A 23,574-nucleotide genomic window follows, 5' to 3' on the forward strand; every position below is an offset into this window, starting at 1 on the left:
AACACTTTTATTCATCTTCTTGGGAAACTCACCTCAAATGTACATTAATTTGAAGAAAAAAACAAACCCCAAAAGAATACACAAACCCTACATATGAGAAAACAGACATCTTTCTTTGAATCTCCTAATTGTACATTCGAGATAAAAGCAGGAGACAGACACACACACACACACACACACACACACACACACACACACACACACACACACACGTCATTTTATCAGACAGGAAACAGTCCATGCTATAACTTTTCTTTTTGTTTTTAGTGTTGGAAACTCACCATGAATAATAATGCCATGTAATATTGCTTTAGGGACTTCAGAAAGAAAGGGAGCAGATTACATTTTTATATAATTACTTCACATTAGTGCTACAGCTGTTTGTTTAAAAAATTTTTTTACAATAGTTCCCCCAAAATAGCTGCTTGTCGCATTTAAAAGTCTTGTGTACAATCTGGAGAGTGGCCTTGTTTCTAAAAACATTGTAAGCCAGTTGAAGGCTAGTGTGAAACCCCTTCTTCATTAAATAACCTATTTGTTAGTATAATGCAGCATTTCCAAAAATAAAGACATATAATGTTACAAACAATGTAGATAATTCGCTTCTGTGGTACTTTCTTTAACTTAGGAGTGATCGGTTGTCATTCTTACCAAAGTGAAGCTACATGACTTGTTTAAACAGGGAAGTATCATCCCCGTCACGTGACTGCAGTCTGACAGACAAACTGAACAAAGACTGTTCTGCAGCTGAACTCACAGTGAGCGCTATTTAACAGTATTTTTAAGGTAAGGCTTGCACGGGCACGCATTCACTGCGTGGGTGGACCTTTTGGGTGTGACGTCACCGCACGATTCCCTTTACCCGGGTCCACTCATGCCTGACTCTCACAGCAGCGCGCGCCTCGCTCTCGCACCAACTTACCCTGAATCCAGAGCGGCGCCGTAAGTGAAAGAAGAGGGAATATACGGTGGGTATTTTCTTGTGTTTTTACCTGCATTGCGACTCGACTGGGACATTGATAAACGACAAACTTCTACACTAGTGAAGGAAAGTCAAAAAGCAGGTGAGAACTTAATTTTTTTGGATGTGTGTTGCTTCTGTGAGGGACAGTCGCGTTGTTTTCTTGAGTGTGAATGATGTAACTGAAAGCCTTCGTCACATGCTTCAAACATCTTTTTACCAATTAAATAAATACTTTGAAACCAGACAGCAAACCGCCGTGTCTTGTTTACAAGAAGTCATCGATATTAAATTAAACGGAAGCCGGCTTGTTTGTTTTCATTAAAGCGTGTTAATTAATAAAGTCACATTTTTCCAGAATTTTTTAAATAGCTGTCAAAAACTGACGTCATGAAAAATCTGCAAAGAACTTCATCCAAGAACCAAAACCTGGTCACATCTTTCAGACTCCCGACGTTGTTTTTGTAGCTGTTTAATCAGTTCAGGAGCATCTGAAGCCCAAAGTAACAGCGGGCGTAATCAGTCACAGCAAGTGAGCCTGTTACACATCCAGTGGAAGTGAAGGCAATCACACCCACAGAAAGTCATGCAAACGGCGCAAATGTGCAATATTAGTATGCAGACGTAGACTTTGAAAAATCAGCACAGCCGTTGTAAAAGTAACTGTGTGAAACCTTGAGATACACTTTCTGATTTTCTGCCTGTCAGCTGATATCTCTTAACTGCTGAGGAAAAAGAGGAACAACTTTGGGTTTCACAATTCCAAAAGATATACTAGTGGAATTTTTGCAAATGTAAAAAAGGAGAAATGGGAGGGGGGGATCTTCCTTTGCGCACAGCATGCGTGCGGTCAGTAAGGTCAGACAAAGTCCTACAAACATCAAGTGTGCGCCATGTGTTATCAGCGTTATTGGCTTCAGTCAAAATGGTGTGAATTTAAATGACACCAGTAAACATTCTTGGCAGCCAACACTGGATTTTCTTGGACCAGTGAGCGGAAGTTAAACAAATGAAAGTCATTTTGAAACTGCTGGAACTTAGCGCTTAGAGCATTCCCTAAAGCTGAGTCAGAATTCAATTTGCTTTGCAGTGAAGATCATGTGTTGAGGTTCATGTTCCCTCATTATGTTAAAATGAACATTAAAACCAACAGTTTTAATGCAGTTGTCGAGTTGTTTAGTACACGAAAACATGATTTCTTTTTTCTTGTCTTATTAAGCCACAACTGTGACACAGAGTTTGAGGCACCTGCTGGAGCTGCATGCATTACTTCTGTTAGTTCAGTATATTTTATGATATTGCTCCGTTGTTAAAGACAGTATTTTATCATTTACATTACACCCATAAATCAACAAATCTTTGTATTAAAAGTCCTGGATAAGAGATTTGTAGGCCTCTAGTTTTTCCTTTGCACAGACTTGAGTTTGTCTTCAACTGCCAGCAGTTTGGTTTCACCCACAAAACACATGAGCAACTGCAAACATGAAAGATGACTATGACTGGGCGTAGTTGAGTTATGTAGCATGTTTGTTTTTCTCTGGAGGGGAATCTATCATGCCCTTTCATTTTATTTGTCATCATACACTCTATTATATCGTTGACCTGACTTTAGCTTTTATGATGTCACATGGACACACATGGACTTCCTAAAGATTCTGAATGATGTGAAGGTCCGGAGTCAGTGGTGGCCACAGTATGTGAAAATGATGTCTTGAGCCCCCCGAACAACTCTTTCACAATTTAAAAGGATAGTATGTAGCTTTCGGGATATAGCCACAGAATCAGGGAAGAAAGAAATGAATTCATGGAAAAGTTGGAACAGGGTAAAACTGGGCTCATTAGACTATGTGACTTTTTTTTCTACTGGTGTAGAGACCAATATTTTCACTCTCTATCAAATTGAAGCCTTTCTTCTGGTTAGCTTCACTGATAAGTGGTCTTTTTAGGGCTACATAGCTCTGGAGACCCAATCTCTTGAGTTCTTTACATAATATGTGTATGAAAGTGCCTTTCTTGCAATGTATTACACTTGCATTACACATTCCTCTTTACTCGACTTAAAAGAATGCACTATGGAATGAAATTAGATGCTGGAGAAAGTAATTTGACTGCTTGGCATATTACTTTCTCGTTACTCTGTAAAACATAATTACATTTTACTTATAAACACAAAGCCAAACAAAGATGAAAACCAGCCTAAACATTAAAGTAGAATCGCCAGTAATTCTATTTTAGAAACAAAAACAGGTAGAAATGGAGGCTGCAGGCTGATGGCCCATCACTGTGGAAATTCGGGGCCTGGTTACTGTGCTGGAGTCATCATGGACTCGGCTTTATCATCACTCTGGGTTCTTGGCTAGATTTGTGTTTGCATGCTGTCTGTGCAGGTGCTTGCAAAGAGCTGAAGTTGTGTTAGCCTTATAATGCAGTTGGTACAGTAATTTACTTTACTGCATTATAGAAAACTCTAATATGATTACAGTCAAGCGTTACTTTGTAATCACGTTGCTTTGTAATCACGTTACTTTGTAATCACGTTACTTTGTAACTTTGTAACATGTTACATACATAAACATGTATCTTTATTTAGTTATTTTAATCTAACTGAATTTGTTGAGCACCATCTTTCTAGGTCTTAATAATTTGTTGCAAAGTTGTTGTACCAGACTGTATATACTGTCACCGTGGCATTGGCTCATACTAAACATGGTTGGTTCTTTGTACTTTTGTATGCTGATGAGGGCCACGGTGGTACAGTGAAAGAAAGGCATTGCGGAGTCTAGTTCTTTCTGTTTTCTTAAAAGTAAATAATACATACTGATAGTGTGATAATAATTCCCATATACAATTTTGCTAGTGTTATTTGGAACTCTGTTAAAAGTACTTATATCAATTGAGTTGTATTTTGTTAAGACATTTTTCACCAATCATTTTGATCAAGCTAATAATAGTGAAAAAAAAATTTGTTGTCAAGACTACGTCTCACAGATCTCTTTTCCTATTTTTGGTTTAACAGGATGGGTGAAAGCAACTGCTCAAGGATAGATGTAGACAACGATACATGCCACTTCAAGCACCACATTAACCCTCCTGTGAACCCCCTGATCAGCGCCTCCATGTTTGCTATAGGCATCTTTGGAAACGTAGCTGCCCTGGTGATCTTGGAAATACGGCGACGCAGGAACGTAAGGAGTGGAGGCACATGGCAGCGCAGCTTGTTCCACATCCTCATCACATCATTGGTGGTTACGGACTTGACTGGAACCTGTTTGGTCAGCCCATTAGTGCTGCTTTCATACTCGCGCAACTTAACCCTGATTGGTATGAGGCCTAAAACTTGCGGCTTGTGTTCGTACTTTGGTGCCAGTATGACCTTCTTCAGCCTGGCTACCATGTTGCTCCTCTTCTCTACAGCACTAGAAAGATGCTTTGCCATTGGGTACCCCTACCTGTACAGCCGGCATGTCACCAAGAAGTGTGCATACATCACAATATTGCTGGTGTTTTTGTTGTGCATAATATTCTGTCTCCTCCCTTTTGCTGGATTTGGGAGATATGTACAATACTGCCCGGGCACATGGTGCTTCATTGACATGAATGCAGTGAAACCACAGAACAAAGCCTATGCCATTCTGTATGCCACTTTTATGCTGGTGCTCGTGGTGGCCATTGTAGTGTGTAACGCCTTTGTGGTGTACCAGCTGTATAGGATGTACCAGCGCCGGAGGAGAAATGGCACAGTGATGTCCACAATGAGATCCAACAGTGAGCGCAAGCTTCTGTCCATGTCAGAGGAGGTGGAGCATCTGACCATGATGGTCGTCATGACCGTTATCTTTATCATCTGTACACTACCACTAGTGGTAAGTGACAATGGAGTGTTGTTCTGCAAATGACCTTTGTTCATCAGTTTGTTTGGGCTGAACTGAATCCGTAGGAGCCATTCATGGCCAATTCAGTTTTTTTTGTCTCTTCTTTTGAGGAGACCACTCTACAGGTGGATGAATCTACCAGAGGTGGAGGATGGACTTAACCTTGTTGTTTATTGTCTTATGTAGTCTGGGAGTTGACTGAATGTTAGGGCGGGTGTAGTTTTTTTCTCTGTGGTGGGGTCAGATGGGCACTGGGGTCCTTTTCTCCCCATCCCTAAATATGTCCCTTCTCCCACTTAATTACAGCAGGGAGTGGGGACCAATAGGAATGGTCAACGCCTCCTTCCGTAGACTAAATAAATAAATAAATACATTTTTTTTACTTCAATGCCTACAATTTTCACAATTGCAAGACCCTTCACTGAACTGACTCTTAGCTGTCTGGTTCTGCCCGCCAGACCACATGTTTAACATCCCTTGTCTACTATTTGTGACCGGCCTGATTAGGTCACTGCAGTTTTTGTGCTACATTGTTGGTCATGCAGGCTTACAGGCTAGTCTTTTTTGACACTTTATATCCTTTATACACTTTGGTAATAGTGATATTTTGGTTAGAGTACTTGTTATTAGGTTCACACTGTGTCACATTACCTTAATACTACACTACCACTATTTCAGACCCCCTAGAACACAAACCACGTTCCACTTATACAAAATTAGAGACAATGTTTAGCTATTTACAAAAGGAAAGCGAAGTACTGGCTTAGTGGTTTGACTGATATGCAACTCATGTATATGCATCTCTTTTCAGCTTATCTGATCTCGAGTACTGATTGAAAGATAAAACTGTTTTTTGTTTTGTTTTTTTAGCCTGGTTGCTGAAAAACTGCTGTCTTATCAGATGTGTATCAAAATGTCACCCACAGCCGATACTGTTTATTGTGTGAAGTCTGATACATATGCAAATGTAACTGTTTCTCTGTGGACACGTGGTGGAAATGCAATACTCATAAACATTGCAGTAGATTATCGGTTGCTTTGATGCCAATGTGTAGACAGGAATTTCTGTAGTGCCTTTGTGAAGCTGCTGCCTATTTTAAAGCCAAAGATGATGCACTTCAGTTTGTGTACAGGGGCTTGCTAAAATATTCACATCTTTCCTTTTTTAACTTTTTTTTTTGTCTTGTCTTGTTTTTGATTTTTTTTTTTTTGTTAAGCCACGTAACACTGGCCTATGAATCATTCAAGCATACAAAACTACCTACAGTGGGGCAAAAAAGTATTTAGTCAGCCACCGATTGTGCAAGTTCCCCCACCTAAAATGATGACAGAGGTCAGTAATTTGCACCAGAGGTACACTTCAACTGTGAGAGACAGAATGTGAAAAAAAAAATCCATGAATCCACATGGTAGGATTTGTAAAGAATTTATTCGTAAATCAGGGTGGAAAATAAGTATTTGGTCAATAACAAAAATACAACTCAATACTTTGTAACATAACCTTTGTTGGCAATAACAGAGGTCAAACGTTTACTATAGGTCTTTACCAGGTTTGCACACACAGTAGCTGGTATTTTGGCCCATTCCTCCATGCAGATCTTCTCGAGAGCAGTGATGTTTTGGGGCTGTCGCCGAGCAACATGGACTTTCAACTCCCGCCACAGATTTTCTATGGGGTTGAGGTCTGGAGACTGGCTAGGCCACTCCAGGACTTTCAAATGCTTCTTACGGAGCCACTCCTTTGTTGCCCAGGCGGTGTGTTTTGGATCATTGTCATGTTGGAAGACCCAGCCTCGTTTCATCTTCAAAGTTCTCACTGATGGAAGGAGGTTTTGGCTCAAAATCTCACGATACATGGCCCCATTCATTCTGTCCTTAACACGGATCAGTCGTCCTGTCCCCTTGGCAGAAAAACAGCCCCATAGCATGATGTTTCCACCCCCATGCGTCACAGTAGGTATGGTGTTCTTGGGATGCAACTCAGTATTCTTCTTCCTCCAAACACGACGAGTTGAGTTTATACCAAAAAGTTCTACTTTGGTTTCATCTGACCACATGACATTCTCCCAATCCTCTGCTGTATCATCCATGTGCTCTCTGGCAAACTTCAGACGGGCCTGGACATGCACTGGCTTCAGCAGCGGAACACGTCTGGCACTGCGGGATTTGATTCCCTGCCGTTGTCGTGTGTTACTGATGGTGACCTTTGTTACTTTGGTCCCAGCTCTCTGCAGGTCATTCACCAGGTCCCCCCCGTGTGGTTCTGGGATCTTTGCTCACCGTTCTCATGATCATTTTGACCCCACGGGATGAGATCTTGCATGAAGCCCCAGATCGAGGGAGATTATCAGTGGTCTTGTATGTCTTCCATTTTCTGATGATTGCTCCCACAGTTGATTTTTTCATACCAAGCTGCTTGCCTATTGTAGATTCACTCTTCCCAGTCTGGTGCAGGTCTACAATACTTTACCTGGTGTCCTTCGAAAGCTCTTTGGTCTTGGCCATGGCGGAGTTTGGAGTCTGACTGTTTGAGGCTGTGGACAGGTGTCTTTTAAGAAGAAAGTGTGTACATTATTGTACTTTATTGAGCCCCGTGGGGAAATTGCTCTCTGCATTTAACCCATTCACTCAGTGAAGCAGTGGGCAGCCATTGGGCGCCCGGGGAGCAGTGTGTAGGGACGGTACCTTGCTCAGGGGTACCTCAGGGTAGCTGTTAAGGGGAATCGAACCTCCGACCTTCCGATCATGGGGCAACCACTCTACCTACTGAGCTATCCCTGCCCCATTTTATACAGATGATGAGTTCAAACAGGTGCCATTCATACACGTAACGAGTGGGGGACAGAAAAGCTTCTTACAGAAGACGTTACAGGTCTGTGAGAGCCAGAGATTTTCCTTGTTTGAGGTGACCAAATACTTATTTTCCACCCTAATTTACGAATAAATTCTTTACAAATCCTACCATGTGAATTCATGGATTTTTTTTTCACATTCTGTCTCTCACAGTTGAAGTGTACCTCTGGTGCAAATTACTGACCTCTGTCATCATTTTAAGTGGGGGAACTTGCACAATCGGTGGCTGACTAAATACTTTTTTGCCCCACTGTAACTCAAGGGATAAACCAGTGTTTTGTCTACATATCAGAAAACTTAAATGGTATCTTTAGGCACTTTGCCACTAAGCAGCTACAGCAGAGAAATTGTGTCTGAAAAGTTATCCCCGATAAGGATAAGCGGAAGAGAATGAATGGATAGATGCATGGATGGATGCATGAATAAAATAGACTGGTGAGTTTTTCAGGGTGTTTTCCAGCATGCGCTGCACTAACGGCTATGTTGAATGATCAGCCAGAAATTTGTGTTGAGCCACGCCTCCACAAGTGCTCCCTGCCCGGCAAACTTATGCTATGCTTTGCTCAAAACAGCAGGAAACTGCATGGCACAAGCCATAGAAAAGACTGGGTTTCAGAGCGCAGCACAGCACATGCCACTTCCTATGTGAAAGGGTTTATTACAGCTTGTGGCAGTGCAGAAGCCTGGCCAACTCTGAATTACGAAATTATTAAATTAAAAATAAATCAATCCAAGATATTTATAAAGCTATTTATGATCCCAAGCTATATTTTTCCTAATGATTTCTTCCATCACATATTGATTCACATATTTAGGGATAGCTCAGTAGGTGAAGTGGTTGCCCCATGATTGGAAGGTTGGGGGTTCAAATCCACTGAACAGCTACCCTGAGGTACCCCTGAGCAAGGTACCGTCCCTACACTGGTGGCTGCCCACTGCTTCACTGGGTGAATGGGTTAAATGCAGAAGAATAATTCCCCTACGGGGACTAACACATAAACATTGTCATTATTATTATACTTAAGTTTTATTTAAATAGTGAGTAGATAATGAAATGTCCAGGACTACAATCCAACCCCCCCCCCCATCAAATAGAAGTTATGTTTTAAGGTCAAGTTATCATTCCAAACAGCAAGCTTCACTTGCAGTATGCTTGGTAACTGGAAGCAACCTTTAAGATTTTATCAGTAATGTCATCAGAAAGCAATTTGGATTCAGGCTGTAATGAGAAGATCATGAGTATCTGTCTTTCCAAGTGCAATTAGAAATGTCACTTGTAACAATATCACAGATGATTGCTCAGGGGATGGTAGTAAAACACCAAAAACAAAACCTCTATGTTGTTAGACTTTGTTATATGATATTTCTGACTAGCATAGCATGTTTACAAAGTAGACATATGAGAAACATTTGATTTCCTAAGCGTCACTTTGTTCTTCAAATGCTAAATGAGTAGCTTTCCCAGCAAAATATGATGCCATGCACTTAGTTGCAGACATCGGTTATGTGCTAAAGTGCCATCCCGTGTGCTGTTGCTTCTCAGCTCTGACCTGAAATACGGAGTCATAACCTTCAGCTCTGCAGTGTCTGCCAAGTTGTGCATTATACTTAACTTAATATCAGCCACAATATAAAAAGCAGACGACGCCAAGGCGGAAGCCACTTTATGAACCGTGTTCTTACAAGCAGAGCCCTTCAGAGAGTGTTCCTCAAGGAGTATTATTAATTTAACAGTTATTGTTTGATCGTTATGTAAATCCCTCAAATTGTCACACATCCACTCACTTAAAATTTCTAGTGCTTTTGTAACATAAGCTATTCATACACAGGACTTTTAAAAAAATGTCTTTAACAGTAATGAGGAGCGTAATCATCACAGGATGCCGTAAAACTGAACATTTTGACAGCTTCTAATTGTGTTAATGAGAATCAACTATCAGACAACTGCAGCCAGATGTAGAATTCTGTAGGCAGGTACAAGACACTGAGATCAGGTTTCTTCACTGCCTCAACAGGCAACTCAGTGAAATGCATGACTTTTGGTACAGCGAGGGTAAACAGGGACATGAGGGAGGAAGGAAATCTACTTGGGCTACAGTAGAACGCAGTGGGGGAAATAATTATTTGTTCCCCTACTAAATTTGTAAGTTTGCTAAATTCCAAATACATGAAGAGTCAAATTTTGGTGGTTTTATTTTTACTGGAGAGACATAAAATAAAATATGTATTCGATGATGTATATCTCCAGAACTGGGTTGCCTTTTTTCAGTCCATAGAACCATTTAAAGATTTTTATCATATTCTCTGAGTAAATTGTTTTCACTTAGTTGGGGATAATCCGCTTTAATTACATGTTACCCATAGTAGTCTTTTTTAACACCATCAACGATGCAGTATTGCCTTCTAGCAAGAAAGTAAACTTACATGTGTTGATATCAGTTTAAATGTATGTTATATGTTGAACATTTTCAGTGCTTTTCCTGGTTTCAGGTGGTGCTTCTTAACAAGTCAAACTCTTGAACTCCACCAGACGACATTGACAAAACTGCTAATTTTACCATGCAAAGCTGTTAGTTAGGGTGTATGATTATGGTGACTTGATGGCATCATTTAGATGCAAACTTATTCTGTATTTTTTTAATAGAAAAAAAGTTTGTGATTCTGTTGGACAGACTGCATCTTCATGTCAGTCATGTTCAGCTATTATGCAGCAACAATTTTGAGTGGCTGAGTCATCAGACTTTTTACCACCGCTCGCTGGTTTTTGGCGGTCGCTTGGGTGAAGTTGGATGCAAAGAAGTAGTTGCACCAAAAACTTCCTAGTCATTGCTTTGGTTCCTAGCAGATTGCCATAGCTGCCTGTAGTTTTTCATGTTGGCCTGCAAATACTAGCCGAATGTTAGTGCAAATTATCAAGTGCAGCACACATTGAAGATGGAGGTTTGCCTTCAAAGTAGAGTCATACGTTAGCATTCAAGCCAAGTGTATTTTAAAGTGATAAAACTGCTACCCTTTTCACTGATAAGATCTGATGTTGTGACTGTCATCACTGAGCAGTTCTCTAATAATGACTGTAGCTCAAGAAGGTGGGGCTTGAATAAATATTTAAGGTTTTTCATGTTTGCAAAATGATTGTGAGATTCCCAAGGACACAATGATATACTGTATATACTCTTGGGTGTCCAGATTGTAATGTGAGACCACAGTCAGGATATCAAATACACACAGCCACATGGCAAGATCATATTACATTTTTCTGCGGATATGAAATCGTGGACAGATGATGTGGTTATCTGTGATCGCATTAAAATGTGAAAACGCTAGCCAACATTAATAAGTAACACGATATCATGAGGGCAAAATTAATAATGTCATCACCTCTGACTCAGTATCTGCTCAGCATACACTGTGGCTGTGTAACATTTTGCTCTTCGAAATGAAACTAAAACAGATGACATTAGTTCTCTGATCAATACCCTCAAAGACTCACAACAACGCTTCCTGTTGGTGCTGTGAGAGAAACGTGGGCTCACGGTGAAAGTCTGACTTCTGTCTCCTCGCATTCTCGTTTCTCACACATGGTGAAGGCTGTCACTGATCAGAGTAATGATCCCATCTGGCTTTGTTTAAAATGGCACTGGGGTTTGCACTTAAAGAACAGAACACGCAAAAGGCACATTTTGTGTTTTATTCCAAGGTTGTTCACATTGTTCCTTCATCATTTGTATTTTTGAAATACATGCTGATTTTTCTTGCAAATTTTTCATGCAAATTACTCCTTATTTCCAGGTGATAATCTGAGTGCTCTCATAGGTGCTAACACAAATGTAGAGTGGAAAGCAAAAGAGAAAGCGCTAAATAAAAACTTGCAGATAGCAATAAAAAAAAGAATTTCAGAGAAAGAGAAAAGGGTGGGTGGAGGACAGGAAGTGAATAAGAGAAGCACTGTTAGGGAATACAGCGAGCATGTAAAATATTAGGAGGTTATTGTCCGTTGTTATTCGATCCTTTTAACTGTATATTGTTCCCCTCGATCCCCGAGAGAGAGTAGCAGTCATTTCTAAACCTGCAGACTAGTCACAGCTTCCATGGATTGTATTAACATGCTGGTTCTCAACCTTGTGGTTATGTGCTGAGGGAATTTACTGCTTCTTCCTGCCAATAAATGCAGTGGCTGATTTCACTGACATTCCAGCTGCAAAGGAGGAACTAATTAGTGTAATTTGATGCTCATTCTTGGCCTAAGGGGTGCTAATGAAAGCAGCTGTATTTAAAAGCTCAAGTACTTTATAATACATCAATTTTTCTACTACCTTTCTTTTGTCTTTTGAACAAGGTTGGAGGTTGTAGACCGAGGCAGATGAAAATCATATGGTGAGCTTACAAAAACGGAAAAGATCTGAATTTGAACTCAGTCGAGTTTAAAAGGTGCTTCAGTTGGAAGCATGTTTCCTACCTGCAGATCATATGTTTGAGACTCTTTAGAGAGGATTTTTATCCAGACCATGTACAGCTAACCAAACTGCTTATTATTACCTAACCTTAACCAAGTAGTTAACTATATCAGTAGATATGTGATTGGCCTGAGAAATATTTTTCATGCAAACAAAGTTAAAGGAGGGAACTTTATATCCTGGAACGTAAAAAAAAAAAAGGAAAATTTGTCCTAAAACACGGGGGGACACAAGTACATCATGAACTACCACAAGAGTAGTTAGAGTGTGATTTTAGTTTGGTTTTTACGTTAGAAAGTACGGAGTTTCATTTTTAATATTTGGTCTGTTTATCCAAACGGCCCGAAGTATCTATGTGCTTTGAAAATGGTGGAGATTTCTTGAATTATTGGTAGGATGAGCTAAAAAACTGAAATATGTAAGAATACTTTCATTTTATTGTTATTTTTGTCTGTAAACTGAGTGAATAAGCATGAGAGCCCATATTTGGGAGTTGCAAGAAATTTAAATATTCTTCCTGATGTAGAACATTAGTTAGTAAAAATATCTTGTGTGCGCATTACTAGGGATAAATTGTAGTGCTATTTATTTTTGAGAAATCAGTTATGCAGACTAAAACCGAAACAATTAAAACTATGCATAATGAGATCAGGTTGTAAGATAAACTGAGCCCAAATTATCATTGGTTATTATGTAATCTAGTTTAGATCTGGGCTTCTATCCTCAGCCTCTTGTGTAAGTGGAGACCATTTCTCCACCTTTTTAAAAATTTACAGCACTCGCACTAGTCCACTCGCCAGCAACATTTTCGCCGTTGGATTGATTGCTATCATGCTAATCTCGCTGGAAGAAACAAAGAAAAAGTCTCCAGTTTCTTAGATGTCCCAACAGTATTTCCTCAATAATCAAAATAATCAATGTATAGTAGAGCCACAGATTCTGCATAGATAAATAAATAAATGGGCGAGTATAAGCGGATGTGATTTTGCTAGCTAGAGCAATAATGCAAAAACATGAAACATGAACATTCGTAGTATTTTTTTACCACTTTTATTCTACAACATTGGCTTTCTTGTAATTTCTTCTTTGGATGTTGGCTGGCTTTTGCACTGTTCACTGTCAAGATGATTCCAAACTCCTTCCACATGCAGGCAGCATTAAATTAAAATTAAGTCAAATTCAGCCCCCTATATCAAACTGTCTTTATGTGATGGTTTACTATTAAAGGCTTAATGTTTGATTTGGAACCAGGATGCTAGCTGTGGTGTGTCTTTCTCTCATGATGTTCGCTTTGAGATTGTACCTTGGAATCTTCATAATCTCTCTATCCTCACTCCTTGCTTCCTCTTTCCTCCCTCAGATTCGAGTGTACATCAACTACAATGGCGAGAATGATCATCCCTCAGACCTGATTGCTCTCCGCTTCATCTCCGTCAACTCCATCGTCGACCCCTGGGTCTTCATCCTACTCTCCCCTGGTGTTCAGCACTTTTGCTGGACCTCTGTCTGCCAGTCCACCCTGATAGACCAGAGAGGATCTGTGTTTAAATCATCGCTGGCTAAAGAAAATGCCAAACTAGAACTGTCTCGGCCAACGCTGTACATGGAGCAAATTGATTCAGTAAAAAATATGTGACTGCAGCAGTGCTTTGCCATCACTTGATATTTATGTTTACTGGACATGAAAGTAGACTGTGCGCTGTCCTACCTGAGCACCGAAGCTGCAGAAGTTTGCTGGGTCACAGCAGTGTTTCTTTTGGGTAATGGTCCATGCCATCAAGCTGATAAGAACTTCTAAGCAGCCTTATCAGTTTCGGGCCGTCTCTTGCCAATTAGTGGGCATTTCCATACACTTCTAGCATTTCAGCTAAATGCACACTGACTTCTCCGGAGATTTTGTCTCCCTCATGACTTGCATTCTTTATGAATGAAAGAAAAATGGCTGCTGATGGGAAAGGAAATATCTAAAGTTTGGCAGTGATGTCATAGACAATGTGCAAGTGCGTTACAAATATTGATCACTGGTATTTTGATACTTCTCTTATCAACCCTGAGAGTCTAAACCTCGTACTTTAATCTAGGCTGCCAGATTGATGTTAGAAAAGTCAAAGGGCAGGATGCCTACAGAGTCTTAGATTAAGCTATCTTTTAACCAAAAAAGGTAGAGAGCTACAGTATTTATTTTTTATGTATAGTGTGTAGTATACAGGATACACTACCATGTTATTAACAACAAGGTTTCATGTGCAAATGTATTTTGATTTAAGCTTCTTAAACTGTTAAGGAAAAGCGGATCAATAATCTCATGACACGTGGCTGTTATTGTAATGCTTTTGATGCACTTTATGAACTTAGGGTACTTTTTAAAGTGGGTCTTATTAATGACAAAACAATTAAAAATAATGTGATCAAGTTAATTTTCCAGACCAGGTAGGTTTATATGTTAACTATTATAGCATAAACATACCTTTTCTGCCTTAAGTGATACTGTAGATTAAATTATGTCAGCTGCGTGATTTGTAAAGAAATGGCTGATTACATTCAGTATTTATCACTGTAATGGCAAACAGTTATTGGCAGCAGTTCACTAAATACACGTGCAAATGCATCTTTATGCACAATACAAAGAATATGCAGTGGCCATTTATAAATCCTGTCTCAAAGTTTTCATTATAAATATTTACACGACAAATATCTGAAGTCTTGAGCTTTAGCCCTACATCTACATCAGCTGGTTTGAGATGATACCCTTTTACACACCTGTTTGGCGAATATGAACCACGCCACGCCATTTATTGGGTCTTAGTCTGGCTAAAGTTGCTATGTATCCAACTCATCTCTACCCAACTCCACCTTCTAAGCCGATGATGTGATTTTTGTTTTATTTGTGTTTGCTATGTCCTATTTGGGGTCATCTTCTAGCTTTCCATAAACAGTTGTGTTCAGAAGTTTCATGGACATGAATTTCATAGTTTGGGGCGTTTAATGATTTCTTTGAATTTATCTCTATTTTTATAGTGTGGAAAGACTGTAACTTTAAATGGAAAGGTGCTTTGAGTGTTCAGGTAGAGAAAAAACAGTCCATTTAAATGTTATAAACTTGCCTCATTCACACAAGCAGTTTTTCTGTGCTTCTCAAAGTTCTTTCTATCTAACGTTGACACACATTTTCTAATTTATGCATAAAACTTTTTACAGAAGAGGATAAGGGCATTGGGGGTAAAAAAGCGGGGAGGTTCCCCCCCCCCCAGAGTTCTGAGAAAAAAGTTGGAATTCTGAGAGATTAAAAAAAAAAAAAAAAGACGTCCCCATTTTTTTGTTTTTTTCCTGTAGCCCTAATCCCCTTCCATAACTTTTGACTATAGTGGTTCTGACTGAAATACGGTTGAATAAAACTTTACTGTAACTGAAGTAGCCTAATATGGCAACTTGACTTGCTCATACAAAATTAAGACATTGTAGGGGGGGGGTCTCCTACAGTAACAATCTGGTGTTGAAACAAGACATCTTTCTAAATTAGGGCTCACAGCTAAGATCCTCTTAGAAATTCAGCTGATAAAGCAAAGGTTTCCAATGTAAGTTTCCTTTCAGGTCCTTAAGAATTGTACCCCGCATTAATCATTTTGCAGTTAGCCTACACAGCTCACGCGCTTTACTGATCAGCCACCCACCATTACACAACAGTGATGTCACTTTTAGCAAATCAGTTGAAATCAGATGACTACTGATTTTCTTGGAAAATGTGGGTAGTATTCTCCACTTTGTTTTTTTGCAGACTTTCAATGGGATAAAAAGTTATATGTGGTTGAATTACACAATATCTTTCTTTTAAAGGAACCCTGGGGAATAAAATAAAGCTACTGCAAACTTCTGCCTGCTCTCCTGCCATTATCTCTCAAAAAAAGGGAAAACTCTCCCACTGACGTGACTGGGTTTAGGAATTGAAATAGTTTGGTGCTCAAATGAGTACAAAGTGGAAAAATGTTCACAGAAATGTGTGGTAAAGGCCAGAAGATTCAGTGAGCATCACTGTGAGAATTGCCCGTTGTGTTGTTAAAATCTGCAGTTTATTGCCTCTGCTGGTATGTTGTTGATTCTTAGCTCAGGCTCAATATGTTCAGTGTTTACGACAGAGACTTACTGCTTCCTGTCAGTGGTAATGTGTTCTTTCTGTGTGCACTAATGCCAATGTGTTCTCTTGTGATTTTGAGAATGAGCGTGTGTATGTGAGTCTTTGCGTCAGTGTGCCTGTGATATGTATCAGCTTGTGTGACAGACAGCAAATGTAATGTCAAACCTGAATGCTACCTACCTGGATTTTTCTGTAATTAAGTACTGTACATGAAATTGAATGCACTGAGCGCACAAGCTTGTGTGTGTGTTTTATGGCTTGTGTAAATAAACATCTCATCTACCAAGTATTCTGAGCAACCAGATTTGTAATTTTTCACACACACACACACACACACACACACTTTTTATATGCAGTATGTGGATGGGTTCCAGATGTAGAGAACAGAGTCGAATATGGCAGCTAAAACTACATACCAAGACCTTCTGCTTTGTTTATGATCAGCTCTCTTACTTTTGGATGCAACGTACAACCATATATGCTATGTTATAAAGGTGCTAAAATATCTGTCCTGGTAAAGCAGAAGACGGTCAGGACAAAGCGGGGAGATGAATGCCCTTGTTTGAGAGGGAAAAAGTCTGACCTGCACAGGCCCATGATCACTACAGAAGTACTAAATAACTGTGAAGTAAATTACTAAATTGAGTTTGCTAGTTTTCATTACCAAATTATATGGTTTAATCTAACTCATAGTTACAGTGTATCAATAGAATTCAATTGAGGGGCCACAGTGATTTTATTGGGCTACCCCTGAGGCCTGTTCAAACATCTGTTTAACCAAGTTGAAACCACTGAGGCAGACTAAATACAGCCTGAGAACAAGTGCAAAAATCTTTAACATATTTTGGAAAATTCTGCAAGTCATATATTGAGCCTTTGCCTCAGATTTGAGGCAGGAGAGTTTTCTCCAAGCATGACATCCCGGTGCATTTCAGACCCAGCAACACGCTCAGACAAAAACTGGTTCACCCGAAAGACAAAACGCCAAAACACAGACTTAACAATGTGGTGTATGCTGTACAGTGCAGCGAGGAATGCCCAGACCTCTACATTGGAGAGACCAAACAGCCACTTCACAAGCGCATGGCACAACACAGAAGAGCCACCTCCACAGGACAAGACTCAGCAGTCCATCTGCATCTTAAGGATAAAGGACACTCTTTCGAGGATGCCAATGTTCACATTTTGGACAAAGAGGACAGATGGTTTGAAAGAGGAGTGAAAGAAGCCATTTATGTCCACTGTGAGCGACCATCTTTGAACAGAGGCGGGGGTTTACGACACCAACTCTCTGCCATCTATAATCCAGTTTTGAGTTCCCTTCCCAGACGCCTTAACGCCCACTCACATCCTGGGCCATCTGACCTCAGGAATTCGCATGATAAGGTGGGGCAGGGGCGGAGCGTGGGGGTGGCTTACGGGGCTTAAGCCCGGGTTGTTTTGTCAGAAGCCCGGGGTATTTTGGAGTGTAATTTTTTCATAGTTAGATGCCTGGCTGACAACTGTATAAAACAAAAAGTACACACAATATTCGAAGCACATAGTGCACACTGTGGGAATTTACGACTGTGCGTGAATCCCCCCCTGATATTGGTATGATCCAAGCTCAGGCACTAAGCGACTGAGCGAGGGGGCGGGGCAGCTGCTGCCCGTGAGTGCGCTGTTGGAGAGACGGAGCCAGCCATACTAAGGAGAGCTTAAGTTTGACCAGGTACCAAAGCAAATCATTCGTACTGTACAAATAATGTAAATATGACGGTGCATCACGAAAGATTGATATGAAACTGATCACTTGACCAATATTACGTTACTTGCTCTTCAAGTGAATCAACAAATGGCAAAATGAAAAGCCGAACAAATGCTATTTTTTTTAGAGTCTTAGCTTACGTGTGTTTATTTCATATTTTCAGTTCTTACCCTCCCCGACTAAATCGGTTTCAGTTATGTACTGAAACATAAGAATGGACATTAGAGGGTTCTTTCAAAGAAAAAACTCAGGTAAATGTTATTTTATATATTATGCTTTGTATGTTGTTCAGTATATTTCTATGCAAAACAAGAGGGATTTCAGTACACAGCAGGATATTCACATTTGTAACCAGATATTTACATACACTTTAGGGAGAAAACATAAAACATTTTTACTGTACAACATCAATTTAGAGTAAATTTTTGTTTTAGATAAATATTGAAATATATTTTGAATTAGTTAAATTTCAGAATAAAGAGAGACAGAGCTATTTTTATCACTTTCATCAAATTTAGGAGTACATGTACACTAAATTTATTGTTAATTAATAAGAAAACTCCAGACGATTCCATTCTGAGCTGAAGAAGCTTCTGATAGGTTAGTAGAGTCCATGTGAGTAAATTGCTGGCACAGCTGTGGATGCATATAAGGCAAAACACAGAGCCTGTTTCTTTGACATGGGAAAATCAAGAGATATCAACCAAAACACCAGGAACAGAACTGTGGAGCTCCATAAGTGTGGCTCAAGTTTGAATACAATTTGGTGCCATTTGCAATTAAGAAATACAGACAGTTTCTCTCTTTACTCTTAAAGTTAACAAATATGTTTTTATATTTATCAATCTAAAAAAAATAAACATTTAGTCTGATTTGATGTTACAATTAAAAAAGTGTTTTTATCTGAAGAGTAAATATCTGGTTTCAACTGTATATTTGATGATTGTCAGCACAAAGAGGGAGAGAGAGGAGAACGAGGACAGAACAGATGAACAAGAGCAGGTGAGACACACATGTTAGTCAAATGGTTGTTTACCAAAAGTATCACCGTATCATAGGTCCTCATGTATCTCGTACCTAGTGTTTCTTTTTAGGTTTGTTATTTTTCAAATTCTGTATTTATTAAGTTCTGCAGGCTTGTTTGCACAACAAGGCTGAATAATTATATAAACTTTTCTCAATCTAAATAGTGTACTTTGGTAGAATTAAAAAAATAAGTGTAGTGCAGGTCTATGAAGATTTTTAGTGCTATCATCTAGTTCTGATTCTGGTTCTGTCTTGGTTAAGTCCTCAGTAGTCCTGATTTTGAACTGTTGTAGTCCTGTTTTTAATTCTGGATCAGTTCTGGGTCTGGTTGAATTGGGGTTTAGTCCTCGTGTCTTGATGCAGCCCTGACCTTGTTCTGCCTTGCTGCTTAATTAAAAAACTAGTTTAAGGTGTCCTGCACATGTGATATATATTTTTCCCTATATGAAGTCATTCTTTTTTGAACAGAGCCTATTAATCTTTCAGTCATTTCTACACCCCCCCCCCCCCCCCCCCCCCCCAAAAAAAAAAAAAAAAAAAAAAAATCCCACATGCATACTACTCTTTGGGCTAAGCCCCGGGTGTTTCAAATGTCTGGCTCCGCCTCTGAGGTGGGGCCAGGTTTCACAATGAACACACCCGAAACTCTGGCTGATTGGGACCCACACCCAGTTTCACACCTTGGCTCAGGCGATTAGAGGATCATCAGGGGGTCCTTTTGTCCCTCTGTGGGGGACACTCCCACTAGGTTTATATCTGGGACTCTCCACCATTTGACCTTAGAACTGAAGAAGCTTCTCGGATGAGAGGTGAAACGTCTTCAAGCAACTTAAAGAAGTCCAGACGCTTTTCTTTGCAAGCTCCTTTGACTCAGATTTGAGACAAAAAACGCTGTATTATATTGAAATGTGAGATTATTCATTTAAATTTATTCTTAGACACTCCAAAGGCCATTTAACTAATATTGTTTGCTTTTGAAGGTAATATTCCAGCGTGCACCCAAATGAATTGTGGAATGCAAATGGAAAAAGATCGCTCCTGCTTTGGGCCAAAACCTATGCAAGCATGGGTTAATAACTTTACACAAGGCCCCAACTATTTAAATAAGAACCTTTTTGCCATCATGTAACAGTGCTAACCAACATACTGTGTTGCTAATTTATTCTTAGCTGGGTAATTGTGAAACTGGCAGAAGAGCACTTGATTTGCTGCAGCTTTGTCCTAAATGAGAGGTGCTACTGCCCAGAAAATGTAAATAATATTTGAACAAGTCAGAACAGGAAACACTGGTGTGGGGGGGGGGACATATTTATCAAACTTAAATGTTTCAGATTGCTAAACAAATTTTAATATTAGCCAGAGCTAACCCACATAAATGATAAATTGCAATTTTTCAATGTTGCTTTAATTTATTAAGTAAAAACAGCTATCCAAAAGCAGTAAAGCAGCCGAAGGCCATCGCACTACCACTAGCATGTTTGCCGGGGGAATACATTTTTCCATGGTGGCCAATGTAGACAACACAGTGGAACCAAGCCATTAACACAGTACTTTCATTTTTAGGACATTTGGAACCACAATATATAATAATGTTCCATTAAAACATCAGCAATCAGTGTGTATACCAACTTGATTTAATGATAGTACATAAGACATGGTTTAATTACTAGAAACACACTAATTAGCAGTCAGGCACATCACAACCAAGTCCTCGATCTACAAAGGTCAACCAATAATAAATTAATTCATGAGTCAGACCCACACTGTCATCACTGAAAGCTCACATCAGTTGATTCCACGTGATAGGAATGCCATTTCCCTTTATAATTACCTGTATTCCACCATGTGTTCTGTTAGTTAATGTCCCAACAACAAACGGCTAATGTCTAGTCAGCAGACCAGACATCAGGAACACATTAGCCTTAACTAAGTTTATTCTGCAAAATTGAAAACTGATTAATTAACCCTGTCTGGTTAATTTTATAATCTCTTCTTGTTGTGTTTCGATTAGGTCAGAGGAAGGAAGGAAGGAGCTCCCATGTGTGTTTACTTTGTGTTTGTGTTTTATAGATTGCTAATTCCAGATAGTGGCATCGTAGTGCTGTGGGCTTACCCGAAGGATGGTGGGTAGAATTACAAACGATACTGATCCACAGCTAGTAGGACTAGAAGACTGATCTGATTTCTCACATGCTGGAGGGAAATTAAAGCACAGGAGGCAGCCAGCTTGACTCACAAATCAGAAACCTCGATATGAGGTTCGGAGTGGAATAGGGAGACAAAAGCAGCAGCAGCAGCAGATAAAAGCTAAAAGGAAGCTCAAGCTGAGTAATTACCAGGAAATGACAACAACTCAGCATTTTTGAGGTCTAACCTCTTTCACATCTGAATGTGCGGGAAAAGTTGTGTTTGGTTGAAAGTACAGGCAAAAACAACAACAGTGTGGCCTATGGTTCAAAGACTGTGAGGCCCAGAATTTCCGTTTAAAGTTTTGGGGAAAAACCACTTATTTTCGAACAGGCTATAGCCATGTGCTTTCATTTCAGTTCTGGTGGGAACACGAAGACAAAAATAAACTGTCAAGATTCCTGGTTCTTATTTTGTCACAGGTGAAGTAAGATCATTTTGCATTTCCTGGTTGGCAGCTCGTAGCAAAATGCAGGGCAGATTCTTGGCAGTTGATCTTGCATTTTCAGCCCTGTCTCCATTTATTTGGAACTTATTAGCTTTAAGTGGTGTTTATTAGCTTTGATTTTATTTTACTAGCCCATGTTTATGCTCATATTAAATACGGCCAAAATTGCAAACACTGTAATGCGGTTAGTGTGTCCACAAGTAATTCCTGTAAGACACACGTTACGTCACACTTAGTTTCAGACTGTTCCTACTCTTGAATCTGCATAATGTCAACAGAGATCATAGGCTTAACATGAAATATAAGTCACAGAAGCCCCAATCCCCCACCCACCTTTGTTCGCTTTACAAGAAAAAGTGAATCAAAAGGAAACTGGATTAAAGCAGGGGTGGCCTTGGAGGGAGAAGAGCTAAAAGTGGGTGAGGTGCTGCATCAAGGCCTATATAATATAAATAAGGATTATTCTGAACTGTGTTATACACCACTCTGCATTTTTACAGTGTGTCTTTTGTGGAAGAATGATGTTTAGGAACATTTGCTTTTAGGTTTCAGTAAACTTGTGGTTTAGATCCCGCCCCCTTTTTTTTAACTTTGTGTAGCATTTCGAGAAAAACTCGAACCTGAAACCACTTCCTCATGAGTAATATTGGTATTAGTCAACCAGCATTCCCATCATGTGTAATCACCCACTTAATTTCAAGTTGCTGATGAATAATCAACAATATTGTTTTAATATGCAAATTTCACACCTCATTAGTTCTGAGGAAAAACAAGTTGTTAACTTAATGAAAAAAAGTCATGCCTGAGCTTATGTACATACATATATATATACCGTAATTGTCGGGCTATAAGCCGCTACTTTTTGCACAAGCTTTGAACCCTGCGGCTTTTAGTCAGGTGTGGCTTTTCTATGGATTGTCCGTGATTTTTGTGATATCGTAAGAGGATTGTTTTGTTTGTTCCGCTGTTGTACGGCACTACGTTGCCTGGCGGAAGGGCATGTGATCAGACACACAGTATCGGGGTTCAAGAGTGGTATGCTGGTCACATGTCCATCCGCCAGGCAACGTAGTGCCATACAAAGTAGCGCGAAAAACAAACTTCAAAGTAGCGCTACGCGTTCAGCGGGAGGCGTGGATGATGAGCGGCGATAAACTTGCGAAAAGCAAGTTATGCTCAACTCCACCAGTGGATTCTGACAGCGTGGAAAAGTGTGAAAACATCCATGATCACCAACGGATTTCGAAGGGCTGGACTGCTGCATGATGGAGAGGAGGACACCGCCACGGCCCTTCTGAGGGTGTTCGACTCTGACACTGACAAGGAGGATTTCTTTGGTTTTGAAAGTGACAACGAAGGAGAGAAGCTGAGAGTGGATGACGTAGCCACCCTGAGCCTGCTCGTTTCCGACACTGGAGGAGAGGACTTTGGTGGTTTTAGAGCGCAGGAAGAAGAGAAAGATGGTGGTGAATGACTGACTTTTCTTCTTGTTAAAGCCGTGTCGCTGCACCTGAGCCTAAAAGGTAGTCCGAATCTATTTTTCTAGTGTGCTGTAGGTTATTGTTATGTACTACATTTGTTACTCATTTATGAAGCACAGTACATGTTTCGTACTTGTAATTACCGGTACTTGTACATATACCTAAAAAGTTATGCAAATATGTACCCATAACTTGTTTTTCAAAATATTAATAAAAGTGATGTGTCTCCAAACAGCCATCTCTTTCCTGACAATTCCCTTTGTGCATATTCTCTTACATATGATAAGTCAACATTGAAACACCTGCGGCTTTTAGTCAGGTGCAGCTAATGTATGTACAAAACAGGATTTTCCCCTGATTTTAGCTTGTGCGGCTAATATTCAGGTGCGCTTTGTAGTCCGGGAAATACGGTA

The 23,574-nt window shown here is 39.8% G+C and overlaps 1 protein-coding gene across 1 annotated transcript; it reads left to right on the forward strand.

The window, feature by feature from the left end:
- The first annotated feature begins 849 nt into the window (after window positions 1-849).
- ptger2a (prostaglandin E receptor 2a (subtype EP2)) lies at window positions 850-16,561 on the forward strand. Its single transcript, XM_004573270.5, has 3 exons — window positions 850-1,064; window positions 3,978-4,824; window positions 13,501-16,561. Exons 2-3 carry the CDS (start codon window positions 3,979-3,981, stop codon window positions 13,774-13,776), a joined length of 1,122 nt encoding a protein of 373 aa, XP_004573327.1. The 5' UTR covers window positions 850-1,064; window position 3,978; the 3' UTR covers window positions 13,777-16,561.
- Window positions 16,562-23,574: the final 7,013 nt, after the last annotated feature.

Source organism: Maylandia zebra, linkage group LG23 (assembly GCF_041146795.1).
Source record: "Maylandia zebra isolate NMK-2024a linkage group LG23, Mzebra_GT3a, whole genome shotgun sequence".
Lineage (NCBI taxonomy): Eukaryota > Metazoa > Chordata > Actinopteri > Cichliformes > Cichlidae > Maylandia > Maylandia zebra.